Source organism: Camellia sinensis, chromosome 6, assembly GCF_055761805.1.
Source record: "Camellia sinensis isolate YWXY chromosome 6, ASM5576180v1, whole genome shotgun sequence".
NCBI classification, from domain to species: domain Eukaryota; kingdom Viridiplantae; phylum Streptophyta; class Magnoliopsida; order Ericales; family Theaceae; genus Camellia; species Camellia sinensis.
In genome coordinates, this window is record NC_138966.1 from 124894725 (window position 1) to 124907800 (window position 13076).

General features: G+C 34.6%; 1 protein-coding gene across 3 annotated transcripts; it reads right to left on the reverse strand.

Annotated features, from left to right (window-relative positions):
• Positions 1 to 2085: 2085 nt before the first annotated feature.
• LOC114316001 (putative serine/threonine-protein kinase WNK9) lies at positions 2086 to 10564 on the reverse strand. 3 transcript variants are annotated; one of them, XM_082874661.1, is made up of 6 exons: positions 9353 to 10564; positions 8339 to 9203; positions 3425 to 3645; positions 3067 to 3224; positions 2324 to 2347; positions 2086 to 2224 (listed from the first exon to the last, which is right to left on the reverse strand). In XM_082874661.1, exons 2-6 carry the CDS (start codon positions 8422 to 8424, stop codon positions 2144 to 2146), a joined length of 570 nt encoding a protein of 189 aa, XP_082730787.1. In that variant the 5' UTR covers positions 8425 to 9203; positions 9353 to 10564; the 3' UTR covers positions 2086 to 2143. The 3 variants fall into 3 exon arrangements, with proteins under 3 accessions (XP_082730787.1, XP_082730788.1, XP_082730789.1); XM_082874662.1 differs by having other exon boundaries at positions 8339 to 10564; XM_082874663.1 differs by lacking the exons at positions 2086 to 2224; positions 2324 to 2347 and adding an exon at positions 2615 to 2945.
• Between the last annotated feature and the right edge of the window lie 2512 nt (positions 10565 to 13076).

Consider the following 13076-nt stretch of genomic DNA (forward strand, 5'->3'; position numbering starts at 1 on the left):
AATGGAAGAGCATCATCCATATGTAGAAGCATTAATTGATAGCAGACCACCAGAGTGGAAAGGAATATGGTGCAATCCATCTAAATATAAAATGTACCTCAGAGGAACCTCGACATTTCTAGGATACCCAAGACTTCTCAATCGGAGACCCTGGCCATGTAGAAGATTTTCACTCAGAGATCAGCTCAATAAATGGAGGAAATTTGCTAACAATCCTCTATTAGCATATAATGAAAATTATGGACGTCTAGTTTGCGAAGATAGAAATCAGAAGATATATTGTAACTTAGCTATCCCAAGATATCCCTTCAGCAAAGAGACATTCGTCGATGAAAGTCAGTATCCCAACTATCAACATAGCGTCTCTCATGAGTCACCAGTAATGGGAAAAGATGACCAAGATAATCAATGGAACAATGAACCAGCCATGGGGGATGGGGATGATTTTTACGACCAACTCTCAGCGGCAGATCTGGACGATCTCTCAGACAGAATGTATGGGCGACAAAAAAAAAATAGGGTGCACTTCACAATTAAGACTCATATCTTAGAGCATCTCTAACAGATTTTTTAAAAAAGGCTTATTAATTATTATATAATGTTATTAAATTGGACACCCGCTAATATATTATTACAATAGTTATTTTAACAAAATTCTTTCAAATAGTTACATTTGGAGAGTATTATGATGCTCTTCAAACAACTTGTACGGATTGTTAGATAAAATAAAAAATAATATTGACGTACATAGATAAAAATATATATATATATATATATATATATAAATATGTACACTTTATTTTTACTTCAACTACTGAAATTATTCTTAGGTGAGTTAACATATTTGCTCAGTCAGATTGTACTCCTGCTACACACTGGTTTGAGATCTTTGAAGGGGAAATTACATCTCAGTGTAAGTTTGAAAAAATATGTACAAATTAATAATGAACTTTACAAACATTAAAATAATAAATAATAAAATTTTCCATCAATTAGTAATTAATTTTGGAGAGCTTCACTGAGCTGTGTTTTCTCCTATCTTTAAATATGATATTCTCTAGCTTTGACCAAAAAGAAAGGAAAGAAAAGAAAAGAAAAAAACAGTGTGAATCCGCATAGATTTCATTCATGATCGTTGCTTGGTATTGGATTCAAAGTGTATTCCCCAGTGCACTTGGCCTTTGTCTTTGCCAAAAAAGTATCATTAATTTATCTCACTAAATTGGTTTTTGTGTCATCAAGGATTATTATTATTTTTTTTTGTGGTGTTACATATATCAATTGATATACTAACTAGTATACTAGCATATCTTATGACATTATTACTGACCCCACCTATTATATAAATTACAAATACCTAAAACTTCTAAAATTATGTCACATCATCTATTAGCACTGTAGGAAATTCAGCTTTTAGCGACGTTTAAAAAACGCTGCTATAAGTGCCAAAAACACCACTTATTCTTTTTGTGACGTTTAGCACCAAACGTCGAGGACGTAGCTGTCGCTGTAGCGTTGTGACACTTTGAAAACGTCATTAATTTGTTATAGACGGCATTTTGAAAAACGCAGCTAAATGTGATACATAACAGCAATGTGACGTCATGACAATTTTTAGCAGCACTTTAAAAACGTCATTAATTTGTTGTAACGCCGCTAAATGTGGTACATAAGAATTTTTAACAACATTACAAAAACGTCGTCATAGCTTTCTTTTTTTAAAAAGAAAAAACTAACCATTAGCTATATAGTGGGATTTTGAAAATGCCATTATATCTTTTTTTAATTGTTTTTTGAAATTGTGCTAATTTTATGTGGTTGGACTAAAAGAATGCCTGTAATAAAATTAAAAAGTAGCACTAATATGAAACAATAACTCCCATTTCCATTAAAATGAACATTTGTCAAAAAATAAGCCGATTATATGAAAAGCTGTCAAGTAGCAAATATATCATTAATTCACTTTCCCATTCAATTTACTATCCAACCACCATTAATTACAAAATAACATATCTACAAATCATGTTTTAACATTCGCCAAAAAATAATAGGAAAAACATCAAGACAAACCCCATGAGTTATTACTAATACCTTGGTATTAGCAATCCCAATACCCTCTCTTTCACCCAAAACAAACGGGGCCTTAATGTCTTGTCCTTGTTACTAAATTCACTGAACTCAGCTGATATAGCATAGAATCTATAGTCGTCATTGGTCTGGATATCTGCATCAGAACATGGAAGCCAAATCAGGTAAAGTGCATAAATCAATAACACTAGAAGTGTTAACAACTATAAAACATAAGATTTGCATTACAACTCACCATCTGTTGAAAAAGGTTTTGTACCTAAAAGAACAATTTAAACAAATCAGTCATTTCTGAGGCTTTGAAACCGCAGAAAAAGGTAGAAAAAAAATAATTTAACACACTTCTATCCAATAGAGCAGTTTTTTTTTTTTTCAGCAATCTTGTTTCTTGCAGACAATAAAACAAAAGATTATGTACAGTGGGATGACTTAATCAATCAAGAGCTGACATGCACATCCAAGGAGATACAAAATTGAATAAAGAATGCCAATTCTCAATATATATATATATATATGTATTATGCATTTGAACTAAGGAGTTGTTACAACAAGAGCAGAACAAATCCAAATCCAAATATGAATAAATATAGGAACAGATAACATATCAACTAAAATTGTTCTGCCTTAAAACGAACAAATCACTATTTTAAAGAATTGGAACTTGCAATTACTCTACGGAAACAGATGAAAACTAACCAATAAATTGTTCTACATTAATAAAATACTCTAATAGGAATAGATGATGCAAAATATCACCCTCTAATTTCAGAAGTTCCAAGATCCAAATTGGATTCCAATTCTCCATAGAAATTCTCAAGTATCAAGTTATGAAGCCCGATTACAAACACCATCCCCAGCTAGATACCATTAAAAAATTACAATTAGGAAGAAGAATCAAAACACAGTATATATCTATGTTATTACTATTCTATTGCATAAACCCTACAACCCAGTGAATATAGTTCAAAAGTCACTTACAGAGATAACTTTTTTGTAGATTTGAGCAGGATGAGTGCATTCACTATAGGGATATTCAAAGGTGACCATTTCAAAGGAGCACATCCCAAAGGAATAAATATCAACCAATTCATTGTATTCCTCAGCATATACTTCTGGAGCCATGAACTCTGGTGTCCCTAATTAACCTCAAAAAATAGATAAAAACTAACTCAATGATTTCCCTTAATTGTGTCAATCAACCAATCACTCACACAGAGAGTTACATATCATCACAAAAAGTCATTTTACAACAGATAAAAGGTCATTATTAGTATACCCCAACAAATTTTTAGCTCTAATATGCGAGTTCTATTTTAGGAAAGTGAATTAAACATACCAACATAGTGATCAGCATGGGATTTTCGAAGAATTGCCACAAGGCCAAGATCGCCGATTTTCACTTCCCCTTGGTTGCCATTGATAAAAATGTTGTCACACTTGAGATCTCTGTGGATGACTGGTGGGTCATGGCTATGGAGATAGAGAAGACCTTTCAAGATCTGTCTGCACCAATCCTTCACTGCTCTAAAGTTGACTCTCTTGTGCTTTTGCCTATACCTGCCCAAGTAAACAAAAAGGGAGAGAACCCAGATTTAAAAACTATGTGAAAAATCTAGAAATCCCCTAGATGTTGATTTGTGATTATGTATCAATTTTAAGCAGAATATAACAATCCCAATCAAACAATTAAGACAAAGAGACACAACGATTTAACGTGGAAAAAACCACAATTGGACACCTCCAACTGTGATCAAAAACCACGGGCAACAGCCACAAGAACAATCCACTAAGAAGATTTAAAGGAATTACACAGGTATACTCTAAATTACCTAGCGAATCCACAATGCCTAATTGAACCAACCTCTATGTGCCTCTTCCAACCCCATCTTCACCACGGAATTGTCTTTCTAATGAGCCACTCCGGATTCCACCAAAGCTTCAGGCTCAAATTCTTCAGAATCCACAACTGAAGAATAACTCTCTCTTTTATGTATAACAAACAAACCTTTGATGTACTCTCTTTAGATCATGAGTTGAATACTCAATAAAAACATCAAAGAAAACTAGCAAAATCTCTCCAGATATAAACCTTAAGATCCAAAAATAAGATCTGGAGAAGTCCCATCAATCACTTAGTTTTGGGAGAAAACCAAGTATTTATAGAGAACCAAAAGTAATCCTAATTTCAGAAGAAAACCAACTCTTTAATCAAATCTGGAAATCTGGGATCGCGCGGTCCGCTCGAGCTCAACACAGCCTGCTCGAGCGGACTGACCAAAAACTGCGTGCGAACAAACTGAGGTGCGCTCGAGCGTAGGAGAATCCGCTCGAGCGTAAAATCACACCCACCAGAATTTTTTGCTTGCCCTGACAAAATACTGAGACCTGCTAATCTACGCTCGAGCTCACAAAGCTCCGCTCGAGCGGACAGAACAAAAACACAAAAAATTACAATTGAATCAACACAATGTTTTGTCTCCGGATTTGACAACATAGGTAGTACCTTCTCTGAAAAGCACAATTCGGGTTGGATTTGCATCTAAACACTCATAGCCTCACTGAAATAAAAGTGCGAAAATAAATACAACTGAAAGGAGTTTTGTCAAACGGGATTGCCAAGAATAAAACCTAACAATCTCCCCCTTTGGCAATGCCGTGACAAAACACACCTAACAAATAAAATCCTAAACACCCCAACCCATTACAGCCAACAAAAGCCAACTTCTTTCTCAAGGTCATGATCTGCAAAACAGTTATTAGTGCCACAATCTCCAAAACAACTATTAGTCCCACAAGAGTATATGAAAGAGTAATAGACATATGACACGATTATCTTGAAACATGAGATGGAAAACATGAATAGATGAAAACTAAGACTCATGAAAAACAACTCTCAAACAACAAACGCAAGATCATAAACCACACAAGCAATGATATGACGATGTAAATACCATGAACATACAAGAAGGGCAAATAGGGCATAGCAACATGCAAAACATATAGCCAATCTCCCTTACCAAACATAACAAAGTGTTCATGCTAAACAACTCTTGCAATAATAAACCAAACTCCATTACCAACCCACATCAAGATGAACCAAACTCCCCCTCACTAAAACCAACCACAAACACTAAAAACAGTGAACAAGAAGAAAACGACAAAAAAATAATATGGTGAAGCAAGCAAGGAATTTCAGATTTGTACCTTAAAACACACAAGATTATCCAAGAAGCACAATTACTAGTAAACACAATGTGCACAGTCTGTAGAAAATTCCTCATGAAAGAAAATGATGCATTATGTGAAAAGCATAGATCCCATGATAAAAGTGTATGTGTGACTCTTGGAGTTCGACAAATACTAGATTCAATCCTAGTAGTGATATAAAAACTGGACCTCCGACAAGAGAATCTTAAGCATGACAAAGGAAAGTCAAATCACTAGGAATCAAGGGGTATTTGGTGAGTAAAGGCGGAGGCTCCCCTCAATCAATGAATTTTTTTTTTTCTTTCTTTTGCACATTTTTTTCTTTTGCATATTTTGTCTTCTTCTCTTTCTCTTTCTTTTTCTTTTTCTTTTTCTTTTTCTTTTTCTTTTTCTTTTGCTTTTTCTTTTTCTTTTGCACAATCATTGGTGGCTGACACGCTCAAGAGTATGGAAACCGAACTAGAGAAGCATGGATATAATAAGGATGGCCTGGTTGGTGACTCTGAGGTAGCCTTTTCCTCATGGCTAGATTGCAAAGAATTAAGGGGAAAGCCGTGGAGGTGCAAAAAGATGGTAGGTGGTTAAGAGACTCAACATCACCCATGATATGCTAGTATAGGTCAATTCCTCTAGAAAAGCAAAAGATACAATGCCAGAAGTCCAAAAAAAAAAAAAATCACTAAGGCGGAAGACTCCAAAATTTGCTATTCCAAGAGTGTGTATAGAATGATACATACTAATCAAAAAATGCACACTCCAAATGAGTAATGACCACAGAAAGCACACATATATTAACATGTAATGGATATTCTCATCAATTCCTATATGCACCAAAGACAACTCAAAAATTTCAAGCTTGCAAAACCATACTAAGAAAATCTTTTTGGGATTTTTTTTTTCTTTTTTTTTTTTTTCAAGAATAAAGCAAGACAAAAAAAATGAACAAGCACACATGTTTAACACACAAAAATCCAAAAGCTAAAACAAATAAACAAATTAACACAAGTCAAGTTTTCTCACCCAAATCTTTTTGATCTTAACAAAATTAGGTCTAGCGGTCTTGGTAAATGTCGCGGTGTTGTGAACACCCTCATGAATCTTGGTATTCCGCTTAGACATGTAAGGCTGTCTCCTAACCCAAAAAGTATTCGAATTTCTACCCTTTTGAGACACTTTCCCATGCAACTTATAACAATAAGGGCGAATATGACCATGCATACCATAATGATGACAAATAAAAACAGGGTGTACCTTCTTTTCTTTTACCTTACCAACTCTAGGGAGTTTGAGAAGTCTTTCCTCTTGTTGAATCTTTTGTCCTCCCTTTCCTTGAGTTCTTGTATCATAAGATGAGGAGGCATTCTGTTTTTGCTCTTTCTTACCACCAAAGCCAATGCCACTCTTGTCACAACTCATGTGTTGAGACCCAATGATATCCTCCAAAGTCTTTGATCCTTTGTTCCAAAGACCAATGGTAGTCATAGCACACTTGAGCTCTTCCTCTTTCTTGATCATTAGTTCTTCCAAAGCAACTTGTGACATCTCGAGAGATTCAATCTTTTCTTCATGCATGGCATGGGTTTGCAGTAGCTCATTCCTCTCTGTCTCACAAGTTAACAGTTTTGCACAAAGAACTTGTTGATCATCAGCTATCTTGATGGCATTGATCCTAGCCTCGGAAATCTCCTACTTAAGTTTGACATTCTCACATTCACATGCTTTAAGTTTCTTTGTGAGTTTGTCATTCAATTTGAATAACTTAAGAGACTCCTTATACAACTTCTCATAAGCTTGCTCAAGTTCTTCATTATCACTCTCCGAGGATTCATCATTAACCAATCTCTTTGAATCCATTATCACAAATCAAACAAGATCTCATTCTAAAGGAATTTTTTTTTAAAAAAAATAGAACGACCTGCTCTGATACCAATTGAAAAATCTAGAAATCCCCTAGATGTTGATTTGTGATTATGTATCAATTTTAAGCAGAATATAACAATCCCAATCAAACAATTAAGACAAAGAGACACAACGATTTAACGTGAAAAAAACCACAATTGGACACCTCCAACTGTGATAAAAAACCACGGGCAACAGCCACAAGAACAATCCACTAAGAAGATTTAAAGAAATTACACAGGTATACTCTAAATTACCTAGCGAATCCACAACGCCTAATTGAACCAACCTCTATGTGCCTCTTCCAACCCCATCTTCACCACGGAATTGTCTTTCTGATGAGCCACTCCGGATTCCACCAAAGCTTCAGACTCGAATTCTTCAGAATCCACAACTGAAGAATAACTCTCTCTTTTGTGTATAACAAACAAACCTTTGATGTACTCTCTTTAGATCATGAGTTGAATACTCAATAAAAACATCAAAGAAAACTAGCAAAATCTCTCCAGATATAAACCTTAAGATCCAAAAATAAGATCTGGAGAAGTCCCATCAATCACTTAGTTTTGGGAGAAAACCAAGTATTTATAGAGAACCAAAAGTAATCCTAATTTCAGAAGAAAACCAACTCTTTAATCAAATCTGGAAATCTGGGATCGCGCGGTCCGCTCGAGCTCAACACAGCCCGCTCGAGCAGACTGACCAAAAACTGCGTGCGAACAAACTGAGATGCGCTCGAGCGTAGGAGAATCCGCTCGAGCGTAAAATCACACCCACCAGAATTTTTTGCTTGCCCTGACAAAATACTGAGACCTGCTAATCTACGCTCGAGCTCACAAAGCTCCGCTCGAGCGGACAGAACAAAAACACAAAAAATTACAATTGAATCAACACAATGTTTTGTCTCCGGATTTGACAACATAGGTAGTACCTTCTCTGAAAAGCACAATTCGGGTTGGATTTGCATCTAAACACTCATAGCCTCACTGAAATAAAAGTGCGAAAATAAATACAACTGAAAGGAGTTTTGTCAAACGGGATTGCCAAGAATAAAACCTAACACTATGAAACCTCCAATTGAGTATAATCAAAAGAGGAAACAAGGAAAAGATCAAGAAATCATGAGAAGTTTCATGGTACTTACTGTTTTAGAGTCCCATAAGTGAACATTTCAGTGACAAAATTGATGTTCTTGTTTGCAGTATCAACCCAAGAAGTGTAAAACTTCATAATGTTGTGGTGTTTCAATGTCTCAAGCAAATGAATTTCACAGTAGAGCCTCTCAAGATCTTCAAGGCTTTGCAGGAAATCATAGAGTTTGATCTGGTTCCAAGCAACTTCAATCCCCTCATACTCATCAAATGCTCTGTAACTGCATCAATCAACAAAGTACGAAAACATATCCCCCAAAATCATAACTTCAAAAAGAAGCTCATTTCTTCAATATCATCAAGACCTCAATACCTCCCCAAAAAGTAGATTAACAACAAACACTCATTTTCTTGAACTAGTATTGAATTGGTTTGCTTAATTTTATCTGTGGGAGCATGAACACAACTCCATCTTTATTTTCATCATGTCTGACCAATTTCCATTAAGATTGCCAAAAGAGAGAAATGGAAAGGGAGAGATGAATCATTAGAAGTATTATCTCTATCAATTGTAGAGAAAAGAGAAGGCAACATTATATCTGATGCAATTAAGTAACAACATAATATGAAACAACATCATAAATTATATCTCAACCACCAAACAAGAAAGAGATATAGAGAGAAATATGAAGCCAGTAACTTCTATAAAAGAGACTCAAATTTTAGTCAGTCTTCCCACTGCGGCAGCTTGACTCGCAATTTTGAACAACTATTGATAAGTTAAGCAAACTAAGAATGTCCAGTGATCGATTATTATTTTGATGCTGACTGCATGTCTTCATTCCATCAGAAAAGCTGTCTAGCCCAGTTGTCTGCTGTTGTTGTTGCCGTTTTCTTTGCTCAAAATATTGCTTTTGGCTAGGACATTTAAAGTGTTTTTAATGTATTAATTTACCACATCTAACATTATGTCAAATTCTAACATGCGGTCTCAACAACAAAGAATACTGGTGCAGATGATCGTTCACTTCATTTCCAACAAAGAAAAATGACAAATGTTTATGTACCTCTTTTGTCGATCTTCTTGACTGAAATTTTCTCCATCTCAGCACAATCAAGAAATGTCATGCAAAAAAGAAAAAAGGACGTGCTCATATGTCAAAAGAGAAGCTCAACATAATCACACTAGATGCAATCTACAATGTCTTGCCCATGCACATAGAGCTCAAGTTGCTGATGGAAAACTGAAACATGAAACCTGATTTTTTTCATAGTCATAGGTAGAGTAGAAGTCTAGACGTTAAAGTTATACATTCTTAGTAACATGGGAAAAAGAAAGGGAAGTGCAGTAGCATCACAGCATGTCATAACTTATGAGGTCAACAAGTTAAAGAAAAACTAATGCTTCAAAATTTACCTTTGCAATACTGGCAGCTCACAGCTTCCCTGAAAATGAAAAAAAAAAAAATTCAAATGATTTCTTTTATAAATTGTATATGGAATTGGCATGTAACCACCACAAAAGTAGATTAACAACAAACACTCATTTTCTATGAACATGGGCTGTCCTAGTTCAAGAACAAGAACAAAAAGTCAAGGTCCTCTTGATGATAGCAAGTTTACAGGTTTTGTCAAGATGACCAACAAAACTATTCCCTTCACTAAGAAAGCTAACAAATCAATCTCAATACACACTTATCAACAGCCACAGACTCTAGCAATTAATCTAAAATAGCTATCTGCTACAATTTTACATCAAGTTAGCAATTAAGAACCAAGCATTGTAAGAAGACCTCTTTCAAGCATTAGCTGAACTTGGCTGCCTGAAACGTAGAAGTGCAGTATAAATGAGATAGATTTTATTTATTTATTTTGTAAAAATACCAAGCTAATTAAGTTTTTTCTTTCATTCGGCAGATATATAATAAATAAACCCTGACGTTTCCACAACAGTTGATGATGAGTTGTTCTCGCCTAACTGGCAGTTGTCCATCATTGTTGATGTCAATGAATTTTTTCCATTATTAAAACAAATCTTGACATGAGCAGTTCCAACATGTTGATCAGACATACAACTCTTTCACAATAAAAGAAATATCCATATTGAATCTTTTGAAGATTGGTCTAAATTCAATTTGAACATAACAACATCAGAGTATATTACAAAAACTTATATCATTGGATATGCAAACCGTTTTTACACGAGCCATTACTTGCAATTATATGCTGGAAAAAAAAGTATAATCATGAGGTCTAGATATGAGTCTTGCAAATAAAAGCAAGGAAGATTTTATTGTCATTGTATTTTCCAATTTTTATGATAAAGTATATATAAAGTAACCGAGACTAATGATAGCAATAAACATCAACACAGACAGTTCAGTAACACCCACTGATCACAACATGGAATTTTTTTTATTCTATAACTAGCCAAGAGAAAGGAAAAGCACGAGGAAAACAATGAAACAGGACATTTTAAAGATGCTGATTCCAAAAAGCAATTTATATCTACTTACTCTAGCTTGTACAAAGTTAGATTCATTTCTTAGCCCAATCATTTTAGCAATTTGATGCGAGTAGTCTTCAACACCATCAAACACAAAAGAAGCTGAACGGAATGAGATCTGCTCTTCCTCCAACATCATCATCCTGCATCCCAAATAAATTAAAAAGCAAAAATAAGTTCAGGACCTAATGCTATATAATTTTGGAATAAAGAAAAATAGCACTCCCCACTTACCTATTGGTCAAGCTTCCAGAGGAAAGAACTTCCTGTGCAGTAATTTTCACATTTGCAACCCATATGTCATCTTTTCCAGTAGGCCATCTAAGAGGAATCTTATAATTGACAGGTGGAAGAACCAAGCAATTTTGCCTTGATCCATGAGCACAATGGCGGTCATTCACACCATATCTCTCTCTCTCTCTCTGGATTTAGCTACACAGCTTCCAAATTTCAGAGAGAGGAGAGAGAAAGAGAGTGAGACAGTGATGGGTTCGTTCAATATCGATCCAATCACGACAAAGCTCGCTCATGAAAGACTATCCCCTCATCTACACATACATACACATACACATATATATTCTCTCTCTTTCTCTGTGTCTATATATGTACACAATTAATGTGACACAGTATATGTAATTTTTAAGTCTGCATTAACACGCTGTGCTAATCAGTAGAGCTCGATCCTAGCTGTAATTCTCAATTACTATTTTCCTAGCTCATTCACACCGGTAGAATGTAAAAGTCTACAACAGATACTAGAATCACACACTCATACAAAAAACAAACGGAACAAATATAAACATAAAGGCTATATTGTGGTGGAGTAATGTGACTTATATCTAAAAGTCTGCATTAACACACTGTGCTAATCAGTAGAGCTTGATCAGTAGAGCTCGATTTTAACTATAATTCTCAATTACTATTTTCCTAGGTAATTCACACTGATAGAATGTAAAAGTCTACAACAGATACTAGAATCACACACTCATACAGAAAACAAACAGAACGAATAGAAACATAAGCGTTATATTGTGGTGGAGTAATGTGACTTCTATCTATATGATCAAAGTCATTTTCCTGTAATCATATTATGTAAATGTTTTCAAGACATTTGAAAACTTGGGAGAGAATGATGGAGAGGTGTGAAGCTAGCTACATCTAACAGCAGTGCAGTTAGAGTGGTCCTTGTGGACAAGAGATGCAGAGGAAGAAATCATTCCAACTTGCAGGTGAGGTGTAGAGGTACTATTGTTACCTAGTCAGTTTTGCAAGCAATAAACAAGAATCCAGTGTTTTCTAATCTTTGCCATTGTTATTTTGATACAAGCAGAGAACTAGCAATTGGGATTGTTGCATACCGTCAATATTATTTTCAACTGAATGACATTTGATTCAAAAATCTTTATTGTTTTATTTAAATTTTATATTTGATTCTATAATCAGTTTCCATAAATAGAAAAGATATAGACACAAACTCTCCCTTCATCTGTTGCATGGATTATGAAGACCATATGACTTCTTATAGTGTCCAAAGATTGCTAGAAGAAAATGGCAAGAGACAAGGACTACATCAACATAAATGATGGTAATGGACACAGATCACATTGGAGGTCCCATCATCTTTACACTCACTTTTCTTACTTAATTGATACAAATTGGTAAAGACCTATATATTGAGATAGTTCAAGCGTCCACCTTATGTCCATGTTGCAAGAGAAATCTATATTTTGAAAGACTTCATACTTTAAAATTTTATTACTGAAATGTCGTTCTACCACTAAAAAACTATATTAAGAGGCTTTTGGCCAAATTTCTATCGACATTATCAAGCACACTTAATTTATTTTCTAAATACATTCAACTTTACATATTGAACTAGGCAATCAAACAAATTCTAATCTCACTATTTTCTTAATTATTATTATTTCTTCTTCTTTACCCAACGGGACTTTACTCAGGCCCGCCATTATCAGTCAAATTGATCACTCGACATTTAGATCTATTTTAGTTAAATATCAAGAAGCATTTCTAACATTAATCTATTATTTTCAATTACTTTCATTTCAAATTCTATGGACACTAAATAAACTTCAGAATCAACCACAAAGAATAAGTAAAATAATCTGAGTGTATTTGTTTATTGTAAGAAAGGTCTCACCATTTGATATGTGGAGCAATCAGAGTATACTTATCTAATGTAGGAAGGATACCACCATTTGATATGAATGATCAAATATTATTTTATATGATTTGTTCAGTTTTTAGTTTTGTTTGAAGACCTAATC

What these genes read in the sequence shown, in the direction of transcription:
- LOC114316001 (XM_082874661.1), bottom strand. Translation starts at nt 8,424, where the DNA reads ATGAAGTTTTACACTTCTTGGGTTGATACTGCAAACAAGAACATCAAT. An exon ending in ACTTATGGGACTCTAAAACA is followed by an intron (nt 3,646 to 8,338) that starts GTAAGTACCATG and finishes TTACTTGGGCAG; the next exon opens with GTATAGGCAAAAGCACAAGA. An exon ending in CCATGCTGATCACTATGTTG is followed by an intron (nt 3,225 to 3,424) that starts GTATGTTTAATT and finishes GAGGTTAATTAG; the next exon opens with GGACACCAGAGTTCATGGCT.